The sequence below is a fragment of the Pleurodeles waltl genome, chromosome 8, assembly GCF_031143425.1.
Source record: "Pleurodeles waltl isolate 20211129_DDA chromosome 8, aPleWal1.hap1.20221129, whole genome shotgun sequence".
NCBI lineage: Eukaryota > Metazoa > Chordata > Amphibia > Caudata > Salamandridae > Pleurodeles > Pleurodeles waltl.
In genome coordinates this window covers 1,498,418,556-1,498,445,531 of record NC_090447.1, presented here as the reverse complement: position 1 = coordinate 1,498,445,531, position 26,976 = coordinate 1,498,418,556, and the positions used below count along the sequence as shown (strand labels likewise).

At 46.6% G+C, this 26,976-nt stretch overlaps 1 protein-coding gene across 3 annotated transcripts in view; it reads right to left on the bottom strand.

Annotated features, from left to right (window-relative positions):
• MAEL (maelstrom spermatogenic transposon silencer) overlaps positions 1-25,995 on the bottom strand; it is a 999,863-nt gene extending 973,868 nt beyond the window's left edge. For all 3 annotated transcript variants that reach the window (XM_069202741.1, XM_069202739.1, XM_069202740.1), the window contains exon 1: positions 25,632-25,995. In XM_069202741.1, the coding sequence (XP_069058842.1) occupies positions 25,632-25,763 (132 nt within the window). In that variant the 5' untranslated portion in view covers positions 25,764-25,995. The remainder of the gene's footprint in view (positions 1-25,631) is intronic.
• Positions 25,996-26,976: the final 981 nt, after the last annotated feature.

Genomic DNA, 26,976 nt, shown 5'->3' with positions numbered 1-26,976 from the left:
GCCAGCATTCGACGGAAATCTTGTTCCTAGTCTCTGCACGTCGACGAGGACGTCAATCTAGCCCACGTGACGCCGTCTGACGTCATACAGGCAATAAGAGGTCCTCGACGACGTGCCGACGTCAGTACCAATTTTTTTTACGTGCATGAGAACAACAACCCAATGCAATGAAAGAGCAAGGCAACATCCCATAACATTGTAAAATACACAACATTGCAATAAAATGGCTGTAAATGTAATAACTTTTTTTTTAAACCAACAAATATATGCAAACATGTATATACACAAAGGTATATACATATAAATATACACAAGTATCCATATATACAACATCTATTGCAACCTTGAATACCAAGAGGAGCGCACTCAAGGATTACTTGGTAAGACCAGAAAGGCAACGGGGAGGTGGGTGGGACCGTGAGGAATCCACAGGTAGCTAATGTATCCACCAGAAAAGTCGTTACTGAAGGTAAGTAACTCGTTCTTCTGATGGATACAACTACCTGTGGATTCCTCACCTAATGAATAGAGTCCCAAAGCAGTACCACTCCCGGTGGAGGGTGCCTGTATGGTCAAACCAAGAAATCCTGCAGCACTGACCGTGCAAAATGGCCGTCCCTTCTGACCTCAGAGTCCAAACAGTAATGTTTCGCAAAAGTGTGAAGGGACGACCATGTTGCGGCCTTGCAGATGTCAACCACAGGAACACCTCTGGCCAAGGCCGTAGTGGCCGACTTGGCTCTGGTGGAATGAGCTCTAATGCCATCAGGAGGATCCTTCTTTGCCAAAGAGTAACAGATTTTAATGCAAAGAACAACCCACCTGGAGAGTGTTCTCTTGTGGACTGCCTTTCCTCTCCTCTTGCCCACGTATCCGATGAACAGCTGATCCTCCAGCCTGAAATCCTTCGTTCTATCAATGAAGAAGCTCAACGCCCTCTTTGGGTCCAATCGATGTAGTCTCTCTTCCTCCTTTGAAGGATAGAACGTGGACAAAGTAATTGTCTGGGCCAAATGGAAGGGTGAAACAACCTTCGGGAGGAAAGCAGCCTTGGTCCTCAACACCACCTTATCCCCATAAAAAGTTGTATAAGGGGGTTTTACCGATAAGGCCTGCAACTCACTCACTCTCCTTGCAGATGTTATAGCCACCAGGAAGACTGTTTTAATAACCAAATACCTTAATGGGCAAGAATGCACAGGCTCAAAAGGGAACCCCATAAGGAAAGTGAGGACCAAGGACAAATCCCATTGAGGCATCACAAATGGTTTTGGAGGATATTTAGAAGACCTTTCAAGAATCTGAGAACAATAGGGGATTTAAATAACGATGGTTGATCTGGAAGACAAATGAAGGCTGACCGGGCAGACAAATAACCTTTAATGGTAGCCACTGCACAACCTTTCTGCGCTAGAGACAGAGCAAAAGACAAAACATCTGACAGATGAGCATGTAAGGGATCAATCTGTCTCTCTCCACACCAGATAACAAATTTAGACCACCTATTACCATAGATAGATTTAGTGGAGTGTCGCCTGGCCGCTAATATAACATCCACTACATCAGGCGGGAGAGAGAAGGAACTCAGGTTGCCCCGTTCAATCTCCAGGCATGTAGGTGTAGACTCTGGAGGTTGGGGTGTAAAACCTGCCCCTGCGACAGGAGGTCTGCCCTGAGAGGGAGACGGAGCGGAGGGCACAGCGAGAGTTGGAGAAGGTCGGAATACCACACCCTCCTTGGCCAATCCGGAGCTATTAAGATGACTTGAGCCCGGTTTTGGCGAATCTTCCTCAACACTCGAGGAATCAAGGGTATTGGGGGGGCGGGGGGGGGGGGACGCGTAAAGCAACTGGTGGCACCAGGTTATCAGAAACGCGTCCCCCAATGCTCCCTGCACCGGATACTGGAGGCTGCAGAATAACTGACAATGTGCGTTCTCCCGAGTGGCAAACAGATCTATCCGAGGAAACCCCCACATCTGGAAGATTAAACGGACTTGATCTGGATGGAGACGCCACTCGTGGTCGGCCGAGAATTGGCGACTGAGACTGTCCGCACGTACATTCAAGACCCCGGCCAGATGATTTGCAACCAAGCAAATCTGATGGTCCTTTGCCCAGGACCATAGTCGAAGAGCTTCTCTGCAGAGAAGGTACGACCCTACTCCTCCCTGTTTGTTTATGTACCACATCGTGGTAGTATTGTCCGTCAGGACCTGTACCGACTGACCACGAAGGGAAGGGAGGAAGACCTTGAGAGCCAGACGTACAGCCCGTAACTAACAGATTGATACGAAACCTCTGTTCCTCTGGAGACCAAAGTCCTTTGATCTCCAGATCCCCCAGATGAGCTCCCCACCCTAGAGTGGAAGCATCCGTTATGACCGTGGCCACTGGTGGCGACTGCGCGAACGGCTTTCCTTGTGATAGATTGTTGCTCGCAATCCACCACTTCAAGTCCACAGCAGCATCTCTGGAGATCTTGACCGCACCTTCTAGATCTCCCTTGTGTTGAGACCACTGCCTTCGGAGGCACCACTGAAGAGCCCTCATGTGCCAGCGAGCATGCGTGACCAACAGTATGCAGGAGGCAAACAGACCGAGCAGACAAAGGACCTTGAGGACTGGAACTACCGCTCCATTTCGAAACATTGGAACCAATTCCTGAATATCTTGAACCCGCTGAGGCGGAGGAAAGGCTCGATTCAATGTTGTATCCAGTACTGCCCCTATGAACAGGAGGCGCTGAGAGGGCTCCAGGTGAGATTTGGGCACGTTCACCGAAAAGCCCAGGTCGAACAACAACTGGGTTGTTGACTGCAGGTGATACGACAAGCTCCGGGGACTTGGCTTTGATCAACCAGTCGTCCAAGTAAGGGAATACTGCTATCCCCTTCCTTCTGAGCTCTGCCGCAACCACTGACATCACCTTCGTGAAGACTCGAGGTGCTGAAGTAAGACCAAACGGGAGGACCGCAAACTGATAGTTCTGCGACCCTACCACAAACCGGAGATACTTCCTGTGCGACTTGAGTATCGGGATATGAAAATAAGCATCCTGCAAGTCGACAGACACCATCCAATCTTCTTTGTTCAACGCCAAAAGCACCTGTGCTAGGTTCAGCATCTTGAACTTTTCCTGATTGAGGAACCAATTCAAGATCCTCAGATCCAGGATCGGTCTCAACCGACCATCTTTCTTGGGAATCAGGAAGTACCTTGAGTAACAACCTTGACCCCTTTCCTGCTCTGGAACCAACTCCACTGCGCCCTTTGAAAGGAGGACTTGAACCTCCTGTTCTAGCAACAGGAGGTGTTCTTCTGAACAATAAGATGGGCGGGGCGGGAGGGGGGGCGGAAACTCCCGAAAGGGAAGGGTGTAGCCTTTCTCCACAATACTGATAACCCAAGTGTCCGTTGTAATAGTCTCCCACTTGTGGAGAAAATGCCGTAATCTTCCCCCTACAGGAGAGGAGTGAGTGGGAAATGGTGGAAGACTAAGGCTGCTTTCCCTGCTGCACCCCTCCAGAGGACGAGGAAGAGGCAGAGTGCTGTTGAGAGGCTCCTCTGGTGCGGGCCCTACCTCTCCCTCTAAATGATCTATAGGGGTGAGAAGAGGCGGCATGCTGGAACCTCCCCCGAAAGGAAGAGGAGGAAGAGCCACGCCCAAATCCACGAAACCTCCTGAAAAATCTGGAAGAGGCAGAGGAAGGAGCTTGCAGCCCTAACGATTTGGCTGTGGCCCTGCTCTCTTTAAATCGCTCCAAGGCCGAATCTGCCTTTGCTCCAAACAGTTTGTCCCCATCAAACGGGAGGTCTAATAGGGTCGACTGTACATCCGCAGAAAACCCTGAATTACGGAGCCAGGCCTGTCTCCTTGCCACCACAGCCGTGCCCATCGCCCTAGCCACCGAGTCGGTCGTGTCCAGTCCAGACTGGATAATCTGGGTTGCGGCAGCCTGGGCGTCTGAGACAAAATCCAAGAGTCCCTGGGGAAGCTCCGTAAAAGAAGATGAAATATCATCCATAAGAGCATGGACATATCTCCCCAGAATGCAAGTTGCGTTGGTGGCCTTCAACGCCAAGCTGCAGGAAGAAAATATTTTCTTGGATTGCGCATCCTGTTTTTTGGAGTCCCCGTCTCCTGGCACCGTCGGGAAGGATCCAGGCGCTGATTTTGAAGAACAGGAGGCTTGTACCACCAAGCTCTCTGGCGTAGGGTGTCTTGAAAGAAAGCCAGGGTCAGATGGTGCAGTCCGATATCTCCTGGCCACAGCCCTATGAACTGCCGAGGAAGATAAGGGCTTCTTCCAGACCTCCAACACCGGATCAAGCAAAGCCTCATTAAACGGCAAGAGAGGCTCCGCTGCAGCAGAGGCCGGATGCAGCACCTCCGTTAATAAATTCTGCTTCGCCTCTGCCACCGGCAAAGGAAGGCCCAGAAAATTAGCCGCCTTCCTCACCCCCGTGTGAAAGGAAGCAGCCTCCTCCGTATACTCCCCTGGAGATGAAAGGTCCCACTCAGGGGAAGTATCCAGCCCACTGGCCGTATCCAGACCATGCAGTCCATCACCCGAGTCCTCAACCGCTCCTTCCTCCAGGACTCGCTGGTACTCCTGCTCTTCCAACAGACGGAGAGCACACCTCCTTGAATGTAGTCTCTGCTCAATGCGCGGAGTCGACATGGCCTCTGCCGAAGTCGAAGATCGGCGCCGATCTCCAGAAGCATCCGACGCCGCATCCGGCGCCGCAGACAGCTTCGGCGCCGATGAAGGAACAGGACAAAGGGATCTTGGAGCCGATGGACCCACCGCAGTCACAGGACGAAATCCCGACGTCAACGGGATGGAAACATCCGGAGCTAATCTCTCTGAAGCCACCGGCGCAGACACCGGCGCCGAGCCCACATTCCCAAAAGGGAGAAAGGACATAAAGGGTGCCGGCCGAAGAGGCGCAGGATCACCCAATGAAAAGGCCAAAGGCCCCGAAGGACCAGCCGGAGCACCTCCTGGAGCCATCTGCTGAAAGATGGTATACATCGCATTCAGAAATGCGGTACTATCGGCTCCAGGGGCTGGAAAAGCCGGATACTGGGGTACAGTCGGAGTGAGGATCTGTAACGGACATCTTGCCCCCACACTCTCGACAGGGCTTGAAACCCGACTTTCTCTGAGACATTGTTACCGCAGAGAAGAACTACGCAGCAGAAAACACACTGTAACCACTAAAATAACAGTAGCTCCCTCGAAGATAACCGTTTCGAATGCACGGAAAAAAGGGAACTGACGTCGGCACGTCGTCGAGGACCTCTTATTGCCTGTATGACGTCAGAAGGCGTCGCGTGGGCTAGAGTGATGTCCTCGTCGACGTGCAGAGACTAGGAAGAAGATTTCCGTCGAATGCTGGCGCCATGGGAGTATTCATTAGGTGAGGAATCCACAGGTAGTTGTATCCATCAGAAAGATTCAATTTTCCAGACCGGTTAATGGGTAAAAGAGGAATAAAGATCCTTGTGTGGTGTAGGCAGTTTTAAATTGAGCTCTCGTCTCAACGGCAAGCTAGTGGAAGGTAGCAGGGTGTGACGTGGTGTGCCAGTAACAAAATCGGGCTGCCACTTGCAAAACTGCTATGAACAGAGCCAAGTGTAATTTAGTGAACCTGAGAAGACAAGTTCCCATCTGGAGAAGATCACAACACAACTGTTTGTTTATTTTTGTTTTTATTATTCCTGTTCCAGAATGAGCAGTCTTAGTTAGAATAGCGCATTCATGGCCATGGCTGTGATTTAACTCTGGAGGTTCAGCCGACTGTTGAGCATGAAGCCAAATGACTTTGCATTCCGAACAATGGGGGGTTGACACTCAAGTGCATAAAGGTATCCTTATCCATTCTTCCAATAATTGTAAACATCTGGTGGAAACTAATACAAGACGGTGCCTTGGACGAGTTGGTCTCGGTCACGGTTGCCGTGTGCCAAGGGTGAGACCAGCTCGTCCTGCACCCAGGTCATGTGGGGAGCGCCAGCTCCCCCCCCCCCCCCCCAACAATAATCATACCCTCCCACACACCCCCCACCCCCAGCAGGCATGGAAGGGGAATCACTTCCCCTTCCTCCCCACTTATGAACGTCTGAGGACATCAGAGTGCCATCGCACGCTGACCTCAGAGGTCGCCTGTTATCGATCCGAGGAGAGAGAGATAACAGGGGAGGTCAGGGAGGCATGAAAAGGCTTTTCCTTGCCTTTTCATGTCTCTTTGACCATTCCTGCAGCACGATCGCAAAGCAATCGTGCTGCAGGAATGCCACTAGACACCAGGGATTCTTTTTTTCTTCATAAGGGGAGCGGCCCCATGGGCAAGGCCCGTTCCCCAATGGGGGGGCATTTTATACAAGGCCATTTCTGCCCTCCAGGGGCAGATCGGCCTACATTAGGCCAATTAAGCCATTAGACACAAGGGATTTATTTTTTTGTTTGTTTACATTGATAAGGGGAGCAACCCCTTAGGCAAGGGTCGCTCCACGGTGGGGTGAGGGCCATTTCTGCCCCCCCCTCCCCTCGGGGACAGATCGGTCTATTATAATTAGGCCAATCTGCCCCCAAAAGGGGCAGAAACCACTAGAAAACAGGGATTTTTTTTTGCGCCAATTTTACATAAGGGGGTGCAAGTTTTTTTTAGGCCATTTCTGCCCCCTTGGGGGCAGATCGGCCTATTTTTGAAAGGCCCATCTAAAGCCCACCAGGAAAAAATGTTTGTTGAAAAAATAAATGAGTCTGGGGGTATGGCCAAACCCCAACCCAAATAAATGGGGGCAAAGTTGTTCTGTCCACTGGTGGGCAGATCGGGGGGGGGGGGGGGGAGGGGTTAGATGGGCAGAAAACCTACTAGATTTTTTTTTTTAATTCCCTGACAAACAAAAAAAAAACACATTAGTGGGGTGGTGGCTACCAACCAGTATGAGCATGGTTATGCCCCCACCCTAACTGAAGGGGGTAACAGTATTTCAACTGTCGCTTCCCCTTCTCCCCCCCCCCCCACACACACTAAAAGATCTTATCCCAACAGCAAGCAAGAGAACATTTGATTATTATGGGTTTTGGTTTTATATTTGGGCCACAAGAGTTGCCTAACTCAAAATCGTCCCATTTCGAATGGAGAGGGCTGCACTTTTTGGACTCTGGTACGCTGCCAAGTAGAAAAATCTATGGGACCTAGACACATCTGAAAACTAAACATTTGGGAGAGTCCAGGGTGGTGTGCTTCACATGCACCCTGCACCATTTTCTTAACCGGCTCAGATAGAGGTCAAAATCCACAGCTAGGCACTTTGCAAAAAAAAAAAAAATACAGTTGTTTTCTTTTGGAAAATGTGTTATGTCCTCGTTGCGTTTCCTGCACGGGCATTAGGCCTACTCACGCAAGTGAGGTTATCATCTTTAATTGGGAGACTTGGGGGAACACAGAATAGCAGAACAAGTGTTATTGTCCCTTGTCTTTCTCTACATTTTTTCCTTCCAAATGTAAGACAGTGTGTAAAAAAGACGTCTATTTGAGAAATGTCCTGTAATTCACATGCTAGTATGGGCACCCCGGAATTCAGATGTGCAAATAACCACTGCTTCTCAACACCTTATATTATGCCCATTTTGGAAATACAAAGGTTTTCTTGATAACTATTTTTCACTCTTTATATTTCACCAAATGAATTGCTGTACACACGATATACAACGAATACCCATTCCAGGGAGCAGCTCCTTTAATGCCTCTGGGTACCTAGGGTTCTTGATGAACCTACAAGCCCTATGTACACCCACAATCAGAAGAGTCCAGCAGATGTAACGGTATATTGCTTAAAAAAAATAATCTGACATCGCACTAAAAAGTGGAGAAAAATGGCTGTTTTTTTTTCCCCACCTCAATTTCAATGTTTATTATTTCTGCTGTTATTTTCTGTAGGAAACACTTGTAGGATCTACATGAATTAACCTTTTCTGAACTCAGAATTTTGTCTACTTTTTAGAAATGTTTAGCTTTCTGGGATCCGGCATTGGTTTTACACCCATTTCTGTCACTAACTGGAAGGAGGCTGAAAGCACACAAAAAATAAATAAATAAATAATAAGTAGTAAAAATGGGGTATGCCAACATTGTGTTGAAAAATTGGGTTTTCTGATTTAAGTCTACCTGTTCCTGAAAGCTGGTGATATTAGCACCGCAAATCCTTTGTTGATGCCATTTTCAGGGGGGGGGGAACCCAAGCCTTCTTCTGCAGCCCTTCCCTTCCCCCCTCACCCCCCCCCCAATTTATTTTTAAAAAAAAAAAAAGGAAGGAAGGAAGAAGGACGCAAATTTGGCGTGGGTAGCTTATGTGGACAAAAAGTTATGAGGGCCTAAGCGCGAACTGCCCCAAATAGCCAAAAAATTAAAAAAATAAAAAGCCTGCCACCTGAGGTGGAAAAGGCCTGGCAGCGAAGGGGTTAAATGTCTGTAGTCAGACTATTCTATATGAATGGTCAGGATTAGCAACAGAGAACAATGGATTGTTCTTTGGTGAGACACATGGTTCAATTACACCCTGGTACTCTAATTGTTTGAGGATTGCCCTTACAGGTGCTTTAGCTTCATGATTTATCGGGTTTGAGGTGAGATAGAACACTGAAGTATGTAGGGAATTTCTTAATTCATGTTTTTTTCCGTCACAAAGCTGCATTTGATCTGTGTCTTGAAATTTTCAGTTTCTCACATTACTGTTTTTTTTTTATTTATTTTTTTAAACGTAACTTGAGAGGCTATTATCATTTGTTTTGCTCCCTCCCTTTTCAGATAGTGAAAACAGAAATACTTCGATCCTGACAAGAGTAAATCTGCACCTATTATATCATTGAAAACTACCGGCAAAAGGTTTGAAAGTATAAATTTGCATATGCTGCAAGTGTTACCACCCTGGACGGACCATAACCCCCCTCTATCAAGAGACCTACTCCCACCTAAATTAAGATTACAATAAGTAGTATGAAAAGAATCCTGCTTGACCACAATCATCACTTTCAGAATCACAAAGCAGAATTGGAAATATTAACATGGCTGTTCGACCTGGCCCACTGTACAGTGGCCTCTGGTTGGTTGCTATTCTTATGGGCAGAGCTTTCCTTGGGTTGAGGAAAGAGGTCTAAATCAAGGGATGGAATGGATCACATCACTTTGTTGGCCATGGTGGTACTGTCTGCCTACTGGGATGCAACGATGATAAAGTTCAGTTTAGGTGCTGCCCAGATGGGGTCTACAGCTGAGGAGAAGGCTTCCCATGTGTCAGTTGAGTGGCTCTGGAGAGTGTAGACTGAGGGCTCCAACTGAATTCAGAAGGGCGTAGAACTGATAAGTGCCTCTGCAATAAAGAACCACTGTCCATGTTCTATCACCTAAGCAGGGAAGTCAATCAAGGTACTGATTACACCGCTCCCTTCCACCCACCGTGGCTTTAGGCTGGTGGGGAGTAGTATTAGACCTGGCCCTCTATAGGTTCCTACACAATCTTTTTGTCTTTACCCTCCATTTTTTTGGGCTGAATTTATTTTTGTTGGCCTTAGGACTGCTAACTAGTGTTAAGGTGCTTGCCCCTCTAAACATGCTAGAATACACTTACACCTAAATTAGGCATATTTAATATACTTTTGAGTCATTAGTAAAGTGGTACTACATGAACCAAGGGCCCACCTGTAAATTAAATGTTACAAGTTAACACTAATTGAGCCACCCACTTAAGTAACTGTTTTAAACATCTTAGCACCACCATTGCAACCTATGGGTACAGTTTAAATTGCCATGTCAAACTGCAAAATAAATCTTCTTCCAGACCCAAACCTTTGTCACCCCTCATGTAGGCCCTGAACAGTCCAATGTACTAAAAATGCTGGACATGTACTTTCAGGTTTTACAGTCCTGGTAGTGAATAACTCCTAGATTAATTTTCCCCTATTGCAAGGTCTGCCTCTCCCATACAACAACATTGGAAATATCGGATTACATTTAATAAGGGAAGAGGTAAACAGTTCATGTTTAATCTGATTACATTTTATAAGGATATCTTCCAAATGAAACAGGCAAACAGTTCATGGTTAGTGTCTTTGGAATTGTTATGAAAAATTCTCTTATGGTCAACTCTGACTTTTTTTTTTTTTTTAAATACAATTTTTAAAATTCCACTTTTAGAAAGTTGCCATTTTCCTGCCTTAGCCAATTAGTGCCTACAGCCTGTCTCTCCCTGAAACTGTAACAGCCTGAGCCCAGCTGGCCTCTGCTGGATTGAATTCCTGACACCAAAGTGGTGCTCCACAGGTTCAAGACTTTTGATGTGGCCTCAGTTGCACGCCCCTGAAGTTTCTGGGCTCTTCACAAACAGCAAAGGGTCTGTTTGTGCCAAGATCTTGCCGCCATCCAACATGAAGTTCTGGCAAACCCTACTCTGCACTACAGTGACCACCAATGATTCCTGGCAGCACAAGAGCTTCACTTCGCGCCACAGCACTCACAGCTCGCGTTGACCACCAATACAAAGCTCCAGCAAGGATTGCTATGACGCCAACATGAACATCGCATTATGATGACCATCCCAGTACTCAGCCTGCTCTTCGTGCTACATCGTCAACCATCTGCAATGCTCCCCCTGCTCCTCGTAGCCCCTTCCACTGCGGACCGAACTCATTGTGTAGGACTATTAAGATCACACTTTAACCGGTTCTGTGCCGCGGACGTAATGGTTACGTCCTGCGGCACAGTGCTGCTGTGCCGAGGACGTAACCATTACGTCCTCGGCACAGAGCCCAGAGTGAGCGCTCTCGCTCCCTCCGTGTGCTTCCCCACACCCCCCCAAAGGCAGGAATGGAATGGGAATGGGAAGCCCTTCCCCTTCCACCCCCGACCCCCACATAATGACGTCAGCGCGCGATCATTATCGGGTGCCCGTCGCACAGGAAGCCATTTGCTTCCTGTGCGACGAGAAAGGAAGAGGTGAGTTTCTCTTCCCGGTGGGTGGGGGGGGGTTTGCAGAAATAGGAAACCTTTCCTTTCCTCCGGTGTCTCTTTGAGCATTCCTGCTGCCCGATCGCATTGCGATCGGGCAGCATGAATGCCCACTAGACACCAGGGATTTTTTTTATTTTTTTTTTAGTTCGTTCGTGTTTTTTCCTGTCTTCGCTTCCCTTTTGGGGGCAAACAACAACGGCCATTTCTGCCGCCCTTGGGGGCAGATTGGCCTACTATTTTAGGCTGATCTGCCCCCCAAGGGGGCAGAAACCACTGGAACGCCAGGGATGTAATTTTTTTTGTGTATTTATGTGGGGGGGCGCCCCCCCAAGGGGGCATAGAACTGTTGGCCTTTTCTGCCCCCCTTGGGGCAGATCGGCCTATTTTTTTTAGGTCCATCTACCCCCAAGGGGGGCTGAAGCCTCTTAGGCACCAGGGATTGTGTGTGTAGTGGATGGGGGGGGGCCTTGGGCAAGGGTCGCCCCCTTCCCCCCTTTGGGGGCACATGTACCAAGGCCATTTCTGCACCCCTTGGAGACAGATCGGCCTATTTTTAGGCTGATCTGCCCCAAAGGGGGCAGAAACCACTAGAACGCCAGGGATTTTTTTTATTTGTTTATTTTTGTGGGGGGGCGTCCCCTTGGGCACGGGGCACCCCCCCAAGGGGGGCATTGACCTGTTGGCCATTTCTGCCCCCCTTGGGGCAAATGGGCCTATTTGTTTAGGCCCATCTGCCCCCAAGGGGGGCAGAAGCCACTTAGACACCAGGGATAGTGTGTGTGTGTTAGTGGATGGGGGGGGGGGGGGGGGGGTCCTTGGGCAAGGGTCGCCCCCCCTTTGGGGGCACATGTACCAAGGCCATTTCTGCACCCCTTGGGGACAGATCGGCCTATTATTTTTAGGCCCATCTGCCCCAAGGGGGGCAGAAGCCACTTAGGCACCAGGGATAGTGTTGTGTGTGTTTTTTTGTTTGGGGGCTGTCCCCTTGGGCAAGGGTCGCTCCCCATGCAGGGACACTACTAAAGGTATTTTCTGCCCTCCTTGGGGCAGATAGGCCTATTTTTTTAGTATGCCCATCTGCCCCTATGGCAGAATCCACTTAGGCACCAATTTCTAAATGTTTGATGGTGGGGTGTTTGTCAACTGATGAAGTATTTGCATTTGTGATAAAATGAAAATGTCACTTACCCAGTGTACATCTGTTCGTGGCATTAGTCGCTGCAGATTCACATGCTGTGCGTAGTCCGCCGTCTGGTGTTGGGTCGGAGTGTTACAAGTTGTTTTTCTTCGAAGAAGTCTTTTCGAGTCACGAGACCGAGGGACTCCTCCTCCTTTGTTTCCATTGCGCATGGGCGTCGACTCCATCTTAGATTGTTTTCCCCGCAGAGGGTGAGGTAGGAGTTGTGTATGTTAGTAATAGTGCCCATGCAATGGAATGAATAAGTATGTACAAAATAAAGTTTAAGTAATATATTTACAAATGTACAAATGTTGAAGATTACTTCCAAACGGCTACAGGCTCCCGGGGAGGCAGGTGGGCGCATGTGAATCTGCAGCGACTAATGCCACGAACAGATGTACACTGGGTAAGTGACATTTTCAGTTCGGTGGCATGTGTAGCTGCAGATACACATGCTGTGCATAGACTAGTAAGCAGTTATCTTCCCAAAAGCGGTGGCTCAGCCTGTAGGAGTGGAAGTAGTTTGAAATAAAGTTGTTAGTACGGCTTGACCTACTGTGGCTTGTTGTGCGGATAGCACGTCTACACAGTAGTGCTTAGTAAATGTGTGAGGCGTAGACCATGTGGCTACCTTACATATTTCGTTCATTGGAATATTTCCTAGGAAGGCCATGGTAGCGCCTTTCTTTCTGGTTGAGTGTGCCTTTGGTGTAATGGGCAGCTCTCTCTTTGCTTTAAGGTAGCAGGTTTGGATACACTTAACTATCCATCTGGCTAGTTTTGATATTGGGTTTCCTGTATGAGGTTTTTGAAATGCAATAAACAGTTGTTTTGTTTTCCTAATTAGTTTTGTTCTGTCAATGTAGTACATTAGTGCTCTTCTGATGTCTAATGTATGTAGTGCCCTTTCAGTTACTGAGTCTGGCTGTGGAAAGAACACTGGTAGTTCTACTGTTTGATTTAAGTGGAACGGTGAAATAACTTTTGGTAAAAATGTAGGATTAGTTCTTAGAACTACCTTATTTTTGTGTATTTGAATAAAAGGTTCCTATATAGTAAACGCTTGAATTTCGCTTACTCTTCTTAGAGATGTAATGGCAACGAGAAATGCAACCTTCCACGTTAAGAATTGCATTTCGCAAGAATGCATGGGTTCGAAAGGTGGACCCATGAGTCTTGTTAAGACGATGTTGAGGTTCCATGAAGGAACAGGTGGTGTTCTTGGTGGTATAATTCTTTTTAGGCCTTCCATAAACGCTTTAATGACAGGTATCCTAAATAGTGAAGTTGAATGGGTAATCTGCAGGTATGCAGAAATTGCTGCGAGGAGTATCTTTATGGAAGAGAAGGCCAGATTTGATTTCTGCAAATGTAGTAAGTATCCTACTACATCCTTTGGAGATGCATGTAATGATTGAACTTGATTACTATGGCAGTAGCAAACAAATCTTTTCCATTTACTTGCATAGCAGTGTCTAGTGGATGGCCTTCAAGCCTGTTTTATGACCTCCATACATTCTTGGGTGAGGTTTAAATGTCCGAATTCTAGGATTTCAGGAGCCAGATTGCTAGATTCAGCGATGCTGGGTTTGGATGCCTGATCTGTTTGTGTTGTGTTAGCAGATCTGGCCTGTTGGGTAGCTTGACATGGGGTACTACTGACATGTCTAGTAGTGTTGTGTACCAGGGTTGTCTTGCCCATGTTGGTGCTATTAGTATGAGTTTGAGTTTGTTTTGACTCAATTTGTTTACTAGATATGGAAGGAGAGGGAGAGGGGGAAAAGCGTATGCAAATATCCCTGACCAATTCATCCATAGAGCATTGACTTGAGACTGCCTGTGTAGGTACCTGGATGCGAAGTTTTGGCATTTTGCGTTCTCCTTTGTTGCAAATAGGTCTATTTGAGGTGTTCCCCAAATGTGGAAGTAAGTGTTTAGAATTTGGGGGTGAATCTCCCATTCGTGGACTTGTTGGTGATCTCGAGAGAGGTTGTCTGCTAGTTGATACTGGATCCCTGGAATAAACTGTGCTATTAGGCGAATGTGGTTGTGAATTGCCCATTGCCATATCTTTTGTGCCAGGAGGCACAGCTGTGTCGATTGTGTTCCCCCCTGTTTGTTTAGATAATACATTGTTGTCATGTTGTCTGTTTTGACAAGAATGTATTTGTGGGATATGATGGGTTGAAATGCTTTCAACGCTAGGAATATTGCTAACAATTCGAGGTGATTTATATGCAACTTCGTTTGATGTACGTCCCATTGTCCTTGGATGCTGTGGTGATCGAGGTGTGCTCCCCACCCTGTCATGGAAGCATCTGTTGTTATCACGTATTGTGGCACTGGGTCTTGGAAAGGCCGCCCTTTGTTTAAATTTATACTGTTCCACCATAGAAGCGAGATGTATGTTTGGCGGTTTATCAACACCAGATCTAGAAGGTGACCCTGTGCCTGTGACCATTGCGATGCTAGGCACTGTTGTAAGGGCCTCATGTGCAGTCTTGCGTTTGGGACAATGGCTATGCATGAAGACATCATGCCTAGGAGTTTTAATACCATCTTTGCATGTATTTTTTGTGTCGGATACATGGCTTGTATAACCTTGTAAACATTTTGAACCCTTTGTGGACTTGGAGTGGCTATCCCCTTTGTTGTGTTGATTGTCGCTCCCAAGTATTGCTGTGTTTTGCACGGCAGAATGTGTGATTTTGCATAGTTGATGGAGAAACCGAGTTTGTAGAGGGTTTGTATGACATACTCTGTGTGGTGTGAACACTTTGTTAGGGAGTTGGTCTTGATTAGCCAATCGTCTAGGTAGGGGAACACGTATTTGCTGCCTTCGGATATGTGCAGCTACTACTGCTAGGCATTTTGTAAATACTCTTGGTGCGGTCGTTATACCGAACGGCAACACTTTGAATTGGTAATGTATTCCCTTGAATACGAACCTTAGGTATTTCCTGTGCGAGGGATGTATCGGTATGTGGAATTACGCGTCCTTTAGATCTAAGGTTGTCATATAGTCTTGTTGTTTTAACAGTGGTAATACGTCTTGTAGCGTGACCATGTGAAAGTGTTCCGATTTGATGTAGATGTTTAGTGTTCTGAGATCTAAGATTGGTCTCAGTGTTTTGTCTTTTTTTGGTATTAGAAAGTACAGTGAGTAAACTCCTGTGTTCCTTTGTGTACGTGGTACAAATTCTATTGCGTCCTTTTGCAGTAATGCCTGAACTTCTAATTCCAGAAGGTCTAAATGCTGTTTTGACATGTTTTGTGTTTTTGGTGGGACATTTGGAGGGATTTGGAGAAATTCTATGCAATAACCATGTTGGATAATTGCTAAGACCCAAGTGTCTGTTGTTATCTCCTCCCAAGCTTTGTAAAATTGGCTTAGACTTCCCCCCACTGGTGTTGTGTGAAGGGGTTGAGTGACTTGTGAGTCACTGTTTGGTTGTAGGGGTTTTGGGACCTTGAAATTTTCCCCGGTTTCTAGGGAATTGTCCCCCTCTGTACTGGCCCCGAAAGCCTCCCCTTTGGTACTGTCCCTGGTAGGTAGACGGTGTTGATTGTGAGGTGCTGGCTTGTGTGGCTTGACCCCGAAACCCCCCTCTGAAGGGTGTTCTGCGAAATGTGCCAAAAGTGCCTCTGCCCTGCGGGGAATAGAGTGCGCCCATGGCCTTGGCTGTGTCAGTGTCCTTTTTCAATTTCTCAATTGCCGTGTCCACATCGGGTCCAAACAATTGTTGTTCGTTGAACGGCATATTGAGCACTGCCTGTTGTATCTCGGGTTTAAACCCGGATGTGCGGAACCATGCGTGCCTTCTTATGGTTACCGCGGTATTTATTGTTCTTGCAGCTGTATCCGCTGCATCCATAGAGAAGCGTATTTGGTTATTAGAGATATTTTGTCCCTCCTCAACTACTTGTTTTGCCAGTTTCTGTAATTCTTTGGGTAGATGCTCGATGAGATGCTGCATCTCATCCCAATGGGCTCTGAGCGCCTGAGAGTTCGCGATGCGCCACTGGTTTGCAGCTTGTACAGCAACCCTTTTTCCAGCTGTGTCGAACTTGCGGCTCTCTTTGTCCGGAGGTGGGGCGTCGCCTGATGTGTGCGAGTTGGCTCTCTTGCGAGCTGCCCCTACTACAACTGAATCTGGTGGCAGTTGTGATGTGATAAAAGCAGGGTCCGTGGGCGGTGCTTTATATTTTTTCTCCACCCGTGGAGTTATTGCTCTGCTTTTGACAGGTTCTTTAAAGATCTGTTTTGCGTGCCTTAGCATTCCCGGGAGCATAGGCAGGCTTTGATAGGTGCTATGGGTGGAGGAGAGGGTGTTGAAAAGGAAGTCATCCTCGACAGGTTCGGAGTGTAACGACACGTTATGGAACTCTGCTGCCCTAGCTACCACCTGTGCATACAGTGTGCTGTCCTCAGGTGGTGAGGGCTTGGTAGGGTACGACTCAGGACTATTGTCTGATACTGGGGCGTCATATAAGTCCCAAGCGTCCTGGTCATCTTGGCTCATGGTGGTATGAGCTGGTGAATGTGACGGAGTTTGTGCCGGTGATGTATGAGTTACAGGTGGAGGAGAGGGTGGTGGAGTTACTTTCTTCACCACTTTTGCTTGTGGTGTTTGTTCTTGGGTTTGGAACTCGAGTCTCCTTTTCCTCCTGATTAGGGGAAGAGTGCTGATCTTCCCTGTCCCACTCTGTATGAAGATCCGCTTCTGGGTGTGGTCTACGTCAGTGGTTTGTAACTCTTCTTCAAATTTGTGTTTGCGCATTGGAGAGGACAGTGATTGTTCCTCTGAATACAAGCTGGCAGTCGGTTCGGTTGCTGGGCGTTTTGGCACCGAAACTGTGTCTTTGCTTGTTTTCGGCTCCGAGTAGAATTCTCTTTTTTGTAGTCGAGCTTTCTCGGCGTCGATCATCCTCGGTGCCGCTGTCTCTGCGTCGAGCAGCTTCGGTTCCGCTGTCTCTGCGTCGACCCTTTTCGGCAGCACTTTCTCGGTCCCGAGATTGCTGCGTGCCTGTGTCTCGACCCGAGTCGGACGATCTCGGCACCAGTTCGCCCTTTTTCGGTGCCGATGGACGGTCACCTATTTTATGGGTTGAGCCATGGCCTGTTGGCAGTGGCGTCCCCTGGGCCTTGTCTGTTTTCCAGTGTGGTGCTTGTTTCGACGTCTTACTCACGGTTTCTTCGACGTCGAACTCCTCCGAGTCAGATTCATGGATGGAGAAGGCTTCCTCTTCTTCTCCTTGTTCCTCGAACCCTCGTTGTCCTGTCGGCGTGGACGCCATTTGCAACCTTCTGGCTCTTCGGTCACGGAGCGTCTTTCGGGACCGAAACGCACGACAGGCCTCACACGTTTCTTCCTTGTGCTCGGGCGACAGGCACAAGTTACAGACCAAATGTTGGTCTGTATATGGATATTTACTGTGGCATTTAGGACAGAATCGGAACGGGGTCCGTTCCATCGGTGTCGATGTTACACGCGGTCGGGCCGACCAGGCCCGACGGGGGTCGAAGTTACCCCGAAGGGCTACCGGAGCTCTTCACGATTCGGTGTCGATTCTATCTAACCCGATACCGAACGAAACAATACTGACGTAGTTTTCCGAAGTTCTGACTATCTTTCCGTCCCGAAACCCGGAGCGAAAAGGAACACGTCCGAACCTGATGGCGGAAAAAAAACAATCTAAGATGGAGTCGACGCCCATGCGCAATGGAAACAAAGGAGGAAGAGTCCCTCGGTCTCGTGACTCGAAAAGACTTCTTCGAAGAAAAACAACTTGTAACACTCCGACCCAACACCAGACGGCGGACTATGCACAGCATGTGTATCTGCAGCTACACATGCCACCGAACATTGTTTTTCTCCTTTTTGTTCTAGTTCAGAGCTTTTGCTTTATTTGCTGTGGCTCCTTGCCGTTTTGGCGGTGGTTGACCTGCAGTTTGCATAGTTGCATGTTTTAGGTAAGTAAAAACAATTTACTCCAAATGAGTATTGTTGCCATGCATGAATGACATGTTTGTAGGGGGTGTACTAAATGCAGGATTGTGTGTGAAATTGTCCTTAGATTTGTGCACAATGATATTTGTTTTGTCTTATTTCTAATTTGATTTTCTTTCTTTCTTTTTAGTGGGATATCATTGGTGATTGCTGTGTCTGTGCAGAGTAGTTGCTGGTGAATCAAGCTTTTTCAGGCAAGTGAGCAGTATAGTTTTTGAGTTTATAACTCTTACTAATAAAGCTACACTTTGTTACTTATCTTACAGTGCTGGTTGTTGGTGGTGAATTTGTCCAGTTAATTTTAGTAGGAAAGATCATGGCTAGCCGCAGGATGACCGCTCAGCAGGTGGTTGGTATGCTTTTTGAGTCATTGTCTGATCATGATTATGAGACGGACTCTGCATCTGAGGCAGAGGAGGAAGTGAGGGATTCTGGCAGTGATGTTTCTGTTGGAGAGGAATCTTCTGATAAGGAAGCCACACTCAGTGCAGATGAAGGGTCTGTTTTAGAGGAGGACACTGATGTGCCATTAGTGCAGGAACCTGGGGCTGAAAGGTTTCCCGTTATAAGACCTGATCTCTGGATTGCCCCAAACATGGAGCAGCAAGAGTTGCCTGCCTTTACTGGTCTCCCGGGGTGTAGCACCAATACAGATAACTTTTTGCCTGTCAATTTCTTTGAGTTATTCATGGATGATGTGTTTTTGGAAGAGATTGTTGAGCAGACTAATTTGTATTCTGAGCAGCATTTGAGGGACAACGCTGCTAGACTTAGGCCACTCTAGAGCTGCCCAGTGGATTCCCACAAATTTGGAGGAGATAAAAAAGTTTTTGGGTTTGACTTTTTTGATGGGGTTGATAAGGAAGCCGTCACTGGCTTCTTATTGGTCTACTAGTCCCTTGATGGCAACAGCTATATTTCCTGCGACCATGAGTCGTAATCGGTATTTGCTTCTTCTTAGGATGCTGCATTTTGTTGACAATGCATTAGCCTTGCCACGAGATCACCCAGATTCTGACCGTCTTTTTAAGATTAGGCCTGTCCTTGATCATTTTGTAGATCGGTTTTCGGAGGTCTATGTTCCAGGCAAAGAGATAAGTGTGGACGAGTCTTTGGTCCTCTTCAAGGGTCGTTTGGTTTTTAGGCAGTACATTCCTAGCAAAAGGGCACGATATGGAATTAAACTGTATATGCTGTCTGTAAGTTGTACAGGATATGTGTATAGTTTCCGTGTCTACACTGGTAGGGATTCCAATATTGACCCCCCTGGTTGTCCTCCCACTTTTGGAGCCACTGAGAAAATTGTGTGGGATCTTGGTAGACGACTGTTCAACAAAGGTCACCATTTGTATGTAGATAACTTCTACACTGGAGTGCAGTTGTTCAAGGAATTGTTTAAAGTGGACACTGTTGCTTGTGGCACAATTCGTTGTAACCGAAAAGGCTATCCAAGGGAGCTTGTTTGTAAGAAACTTGAGAGGGGACAGTGCTGTGCCTTGCGGAATGATGAGCTGCTAGCTTTGAAATTTTCAGACAAGAGGGATGTCTACATGCTAAGTACCATCCATGATGAGAGTACTTCCCCCGTGACTGTTTGGGGCCAGGTTGCTGAAGTGCGCAAACCTGTGTGCATTTTAGATTATAATAAGCACATGGGAGGTGTAGATAGAGTTGATCAGAGGTTGGAACCTTATACTGCTATTCGTAAGTCTTACGTTTGGTATAAGAAGTTAGCAATTCACCTCTTCCACTTAGCAACCTTTAATGCTTTTATTGTGTTTAGGGATAGGTCTCCAGAGTCAAAGATGACATTTGTGAAATTTCAGTAGTCAGTGATAGGGAGCCTTATTATGGTGGAACAGGCCAGAGTTCCTAGAGCAGCAGTGGTGGAGGATGTGGCTAGATTGAAAGATCGCCACTTTGCTGAGCACATTCCTCCCACACCCAAAAAAGACTTTCCAGCTAAGAAATGTAGTGTGTGTTTTCGAAGAGGTATCTGGAGGGAGACTCGAATGTACTGCCCAGATTGTCCTTCAAAACCTGGGCTGTGTGTGGGTGGTTGTTTTAAGAATTACCACACCCAGAAGAATTTCTGGGAACAACCATGAGTGTAAACTCATGTCTGTTTTGTATTTTCATGTGTTCAGTTTCATGGTTAGCATTTCTGTCATGTACTTAAAGCTTTTGTGTTTGTAGTTTTGTAATTCTTTCTACTTTGTTAGGGGTTCCTCTGTTTAAAAAAAAAAAAAAAAAATGATGCCATTGTGTGTGGAGTGGGGCTTGGCTGAGGGTGTACATAGTGTAAATATTGACTTGCTGTTGGCTACAGCAACACACTGCCAGCCAAATACCAGCCCACACACTCCCATCAGCTGGTGTGATTGTTGTATCAGGCATGTGGGCGTATGTAAGTGATGGTCCCTTGAGTGGCGTTGTCTGTCGATGTGAGTGTTGTAATGTGCTGGGCCCATGGCTGGCGGTGTGAATGGTCTTGTGCGTGTCATGTATGAAAGGTGTGTGAATGGACTGTAAAGCGGTTGGTGCCTTGTCGCGGCTTTACAGCTCACGAGCTGTAAGTCATTGGTTCAGTTTTTTGCCTTTCAGTTATTAACAGTGCATTTCATTTTTGTGAAATCTCTTGTTAATAAAATTTGATCCACTGAACCATCACTCACCCTTGTGCCAAATCCAACCAGTATGTGTGGTAAAAATGACAAAACCTGCTCCGCTGTAATCAGGCGTCGCAGCACACCTGTGACACGCTAGGTGCCTCGGGTGGGACCCAGATGATGAAGCATGCCACCAACTTGGTTGGTGGGTGAGGGGTCTTTTTCACATAAACTAAGTGCGTTTCTTTTCACAATTTTAGTGTTTGGCACATCACAGACGTATGTGGACACATCAAAATGATATATTACAAAACTACCTGTGTTTGGGGGGGGGGGGGGGGGGAGGGGGCACCTATGTTTTTGGTCCTGGGTGCGGCCTTCATCTAGGGAAACCTACCAAACCCAGACATTTTTTTAAACTAGACACCCCAAGGAGTCCAGGGAGGTGTGGCTTGCGTGGATCCCCAACATTTTCTAACCCAGACTCCTCTGTAAACCTCAAAATATGCTTTAAAAAGCACATTTTCCTGACTATTCTTAGTAGGATCACCGCTCCAGCACAAAATTCCTACTCCCCAGTGTTCCCCTCAGTCTCCTAAGTAAAATGACACCTCACTAATGTGGGTCCCCAAAGCAGAGTCAGCCTAAAGATGTATAAAAGAAGAATATGTCCTTATGAACTCGCTGTGCAATCCCCTCTATCTCTACAAGTTTTGGGCCTTATTCTGTTTGCAGGCACCTGGCCCACCCACACAAGTGAGGTATCATTTTTACCGGGAGACTTCGGGGAACGCTGGGTGGAAGGAAATTTGTGGCTCCTCTCAGATTCCAGAACTTTCTGTCACCGAAATGCGAGGAATTTTTTTTTTTTTTAAGCCACATTTTGAGGTTTGCAAAGGATTCTGGGTAACAGAACCTGGTCAGAGCCCCACAAGTCACCCCATCTTGGATTCCCCTAGGTCTCTAGTTTTTTCAAAAATGCACAGGTTTGGTATGTTTCCCTAGGTGCTGGCTGAGCTAGAGGCCAAAATACACAGGTGGGCACTGTTTTCTATGAAAACTGTGATGTGTCCTCATTGTGTTTTGGGCCATTTCCTTTTGTGGGCGCTAGGCCTACCCTCACAAGTGAGGTACCATTTTTACCGGGAGACTTGGGGGAACGCTGGGTGGAAGGAAATTTGTGGCTCCTCTCGGATTCCAGAACTTTATGTCACCGAAATGACAGGAAAAAGTGTTTTTTTTGCCAAATTTTGAGGTTTGCAAAGGATTCTGGGTAACAGAACCTGGTCAGAGCCCCACAAGTCACCCCATTTTGGATTCCCCTAGGTGTCCAGTTTTCATAAATGCGCTGGTTTGCTACATTTCCCCAGGTGCCGGCTGAGCTAGAGGCCAAAATCCACAGCTAGGCACTTTGCAAAAAAACAGCTCTGTTTTCGTTCTGAAAATGTGATGTGTCAACGTTGTGTTTTGGGGCATATCCTGTCGCGGGCGCTAGGTCTACCCACACAAGTGAGGTATCATTTTTATCGGGAGACTTGGGGGAACATAGAATAGCAAAACAAGTGTTATTGCCCCTTGTCTTTCTCTACATTTTTTCCTTCCAAATGTAAGAGTGTGTAAAAAAGACGTCTATTTGAGAAATGCCCTGTAATTCACATCCTAGTATGGGCACCCCGGAATTCAGAGATGTGCAAATAACCACTGCTCCTCAACACATTATCTTGTGCCCATTTTGGAAATACAAAGGTTTTCTTGATAGCTATTTTTTACTCTTTATATTTCAGCAAATTAATTGCTGTATACCCGGTATAGAATGAAAACCCACTGCAGGGTGCAGGTCATTTAATGGCTCTGGGTACCTAGAGTTCTTGATGAACCTAGAAGCCCTATATATCCCCGCAACCAGAAGAGTCCAGCAGACGTAACGGTATATTGCTTTCGAAAATCTGACATTGCAGGAAAAAGTTACAGAGTAAAATTTATGTTTTTTTCAATATTTTTCTTTTTCAGTTGTTATTTTCTATAGGAAACCCTTGTAGGATCTACACAAATTACCCCTTGCTGAATTCAGAATTGTGTCTACTTTTCAGAAATGTTGTGGTTTCTGGGATCCAGCGTTGGTTTCATGCCCATTTTTGTCACTGACTGGAAGGAGGCTGAAAGCACAAAAAAATCGTACAAATGGGGTATGTCCCAGTAAAATGCCACAATTGTGTTGAAAAATTGGGTTTTCTGATTCAAGTCTGCCTGTTCCTGAAAGCTGGGAAGCTGGTGATTTTAGCACCGCAAACCCTTTGTTTCAGGGAAAAAACCACAAGCCTTCTTCTGCAGCCCCATTTTCCCTTTTTTTTTTTTTAAACAAAATTTTCACTGTATTTTGGCTAATTTCTTGGCCTCCTTCTGGGGAACCCACAAAGTCTGGGTACCTCTAGAATCCCTAGGATGTTGGAAAAAAAGGACGCAAATTTGGCGTGGTTAGCTTATGTGAACAAAAAGTTATGAGGGCCTAAGCGTGAACTGCCCCAAATAGCCAAAAAAGGCTCGGCACAGGAGGGGGAAAAGGCCTGGCAGCGAAGGGGTTAAGCAGGACTAACCTTGTCCATGTATCCGATCCACATTGGTCAGCCTGAACTTGTGGCTTTCACCTAGTCTTACACAACCAGATGCCTGCAAATGGCGCTTTGAGCTTTTTGACTCCATGGTCATGTAAATCTGTAAAATTGTATAGCTCTGGTACTACTAATTGGATGTGTCATTTTGGTGTCAAATTATTTATTAAATTCTACTCTATTTTTCTAAATTGTTGTGGTATTTTTCTTGTGCTGCGTTTTCATTTTATTACTGTTTGAAGTACTGCATGAATACTTTACATGTTGCCTCTAAGTTAAGTCTCACTTCTCTGTGACAAGCTACCAGAGTTTTGAGCACAGGTTAATTTGGGACTGGCATGTGACTTCACCCTGACAAGGATTGTGGTTGCTGCTTAAGTAGAGTTTCACCCTCTCTCAAACAGTAATCTAATTTATTACATGCACTATATGTGCTCTGGTGCGACTTAGATACACAAATAGGTCTGTGACTCAAGTGCTGCGCAACTTTCATTTCTGTTCTGTACTGTACTGTCATGGAATAGGGAAAACATTACTTTTTAGCACACACTGCTGCAGGTCAGGGGACTCCGCTACCTCTCTAGCGAATCTTAAGAGGTCACATTCCCTTGTGCCCAGGCACAGTTTATCTGTCCCTTTCACTCGTACCCTTGCTTTGCTCTGCAAAAAAAATTATGGATTTAACTGTGTGAAAAAGCAGTCAACATGAAGACTACACTAAAGAAACATCATCAATGCACAATTAATTCACAAAGTAAAAACCTAAGCCTATATTGGTTTTGACAATGCACAATTTAATAATGTGCAGTGACAATGCCAAATTCAACGATGCTGAGCAAGAGTCGGTCTAAATTGTTATCTTATAGGTTAGAATGTTGGTAATTTGACAGCTGATGCTGTTGTGAGCGAACAGCAGGAGACACTTTGTTGGCTCACCCACGTCTAACAGGGGAACCTAGCCAATAGACCAACTTAGCACTTGCAGCACCACGCACTAGCCAAGCCCAGAAAATGTTTCCATGTAAATCATTTAAAAAAAATAAATGTACATCACATTATAGCACTGCACTAAACTATTAAAAGTGAAATTAGAACCATTCGCCTCCGCCCCTACCACAGGGGCGGAGCCATTAGTGAAAGAGGCAAGACAGTTATCACGTTAACACTGTATGTACCCCAGACTCTTATAGACAAAACACTATAGTCTATTTATAGAGGTGGTCTCTGCACTCATGTATTTGAAGGCGCTTTCTTATGCAATGGTGAAGGAAAAGGACTGGTAAAATAAGATGATTGGCTAACATCACACAATTTACTTAACAGGGTGCCGCAATCAATCCAGGTTTTCTGGTTCCATTTGTGAAAATATGTTAAACGGGTATCAATTTTTCCTCTCCCTTTTCCTCAACTGTTAATATTTTGTTCCTACTTCTTTGTGCATGAAGTTCAGAGCGAGGGTGGCAGGCGTCATATGAAAGCTCAGCGCGAGGTTCTAATGGGACCTCGAGCTAAGTCAGAGCCAGGCTTCAGGCTCGAGCTTTCAGAGGATCGCCCAGCTCTAGGACCAGGCTCTTCCCTACATTTTGAACCGGTCTAAGATTCAATCAAACAAATTTCTTAAGCGCACTATTCACCCTGTAGGGTCTCAAGGCGGTGCCCTGAGGATGGAAGAAGCAGGTCGGGGGTTACGAACCGCATGAACGGCAACGTATGGGAGCAAGTGGCCAGACAGATAGCAAGGCTCTAGGTTGTGTGCCGCGGAACGGTCGGGGAAGGGAAATGCATGGACAGCAAGGGGAGAGAAGTACCCCGGCTCCATCTAGGGAGCTAGAAATAAGGGAAGAAATGCAGGGGAAAGCCAATGGCGGATGGTAAAGAAAGAGGCCGAGGCCAAGCAACAGGGATGGTAGAGTCAGTGGCTTTGAAACGCTACTGAGGGAAAGGGTGCTCAGGCCCATGTCATGGTAAAGTGATGATGGAAATTAGCGAACAAGTTGGGAGAATTGACATATAATCTAGAGAATGAGTCTCCACGTCCCGTGAGACCCTGGAGTACAGTGTTACCAGAGCGATGGGCATTATCAGCCAGTAGGCCAAGTAGCCAGGTAACCATGAAACAGAAACTGAAAGTGCTGGTCGTAACAATGCTAAAGAGAAGCGGAAATGTAAAGACCCCAAAAACGGAAACGCCGGTCACTCACCGCCCAGTCGGCGGAGCAGTGCGGAACGGCATCGCGCACCCCGGAGACCGGCAGCCCGCGCCTCCTCAGCTCCGGCAACTTTTCCAGCACGAAGTAGAAGTATCCGTTGCGCGTCTGGCGCTTGTTGGGCATGATGGGCTTCGAGGGATATAACGTCGGCGACGGAGGCCCCCTTCGGGAAACGGGTACAGCCTAATGCACGAGACGGCAAGCGGATCCAACGCCTCGCCCGTTCGAGGAGCGCACGTGCCCAGCAGCCAATCACAGCTGAGTAAATACGCCGACTATTACGCGCACGTGCCCGCCCCTGCGGACACTGCACTACTTCTCTGGTCGTTTTACAAAATGGGCGGCACGCGTCCTGACCTTGTGACGCCAACACGCCTGGCACCTGTTCTGATTTGTTAAAAAAATACAAACTAGAGGTCACTGCTAGTGTGCGTGATAGAGTACTCAACATTTGATATTTTTAACCCCTTCGTTGCCAGGTCTTTTCCCCTCCTGTGCCGAGCCTTTTTTTGGCTATTTGGGGCAGTTCGCGCTTAGGCCCTCATAACTTTTTGTTCACATAAGCTACCCACGCCAAATTTGCGTCCTTTTTTTCCAACATCCTAGGGATTCTAGAGGTACCCAGACTTTGTGGGCTCCCATGAAGGAGACCAAGAAATTAGCCAAAATACAGTGATTTTTTTTTTTTTTTTTTTTTTTTTAAATGGGAAAAAAGGGCTTCAGAAGGCGGCTTGTGGTTTCCCCCCGAAAATGGCATCAAGAAAGCGTTTGCGGCGGCAAGATCACCATCTTCCCAGCTTTCAGGAACAGGCAGAATTGAATTAGAAAACCCAATTTTTCAATAAAATTTTGGCATTTTACTGCGACATACCCCATTTTTACTATTTTATGTGCTTTCAGCCTCCTTCCAGTTACTGACGGAAGCTTTAACATTTCTGAAAAGTAGACAAAAATCTGAATTCAGTAAGGGGTCATTTCCTACAGAAAATAACAGCTGAAATAAAAAAACATTGAAATTGAGGTGAAAAAAACAGCCATTTTTCTCCACGTTTTACTCTGTAACTTTTTCCTGCAATGTCAGATTTTTGAAAGCAATATACCGTTAAGCCTGCTGGACTCTTCTTGTTGCGGGGATATAGAGGGCTTGTAGGTTCATCAAGAACCCTAGGTACCCAGAGCCAATAAATGAGCTGCACCTTGCAATGGGTTTTTATTCTATACCGGGTATACAGCAATTCATTTGCTGATATATAAAAAGTGAAAAATAGGTATCAAGAAAACCTTTGTATTTCCAAAATGGCCACAATATAAGGTGTTGAGAAGCAGTGGTTATTTG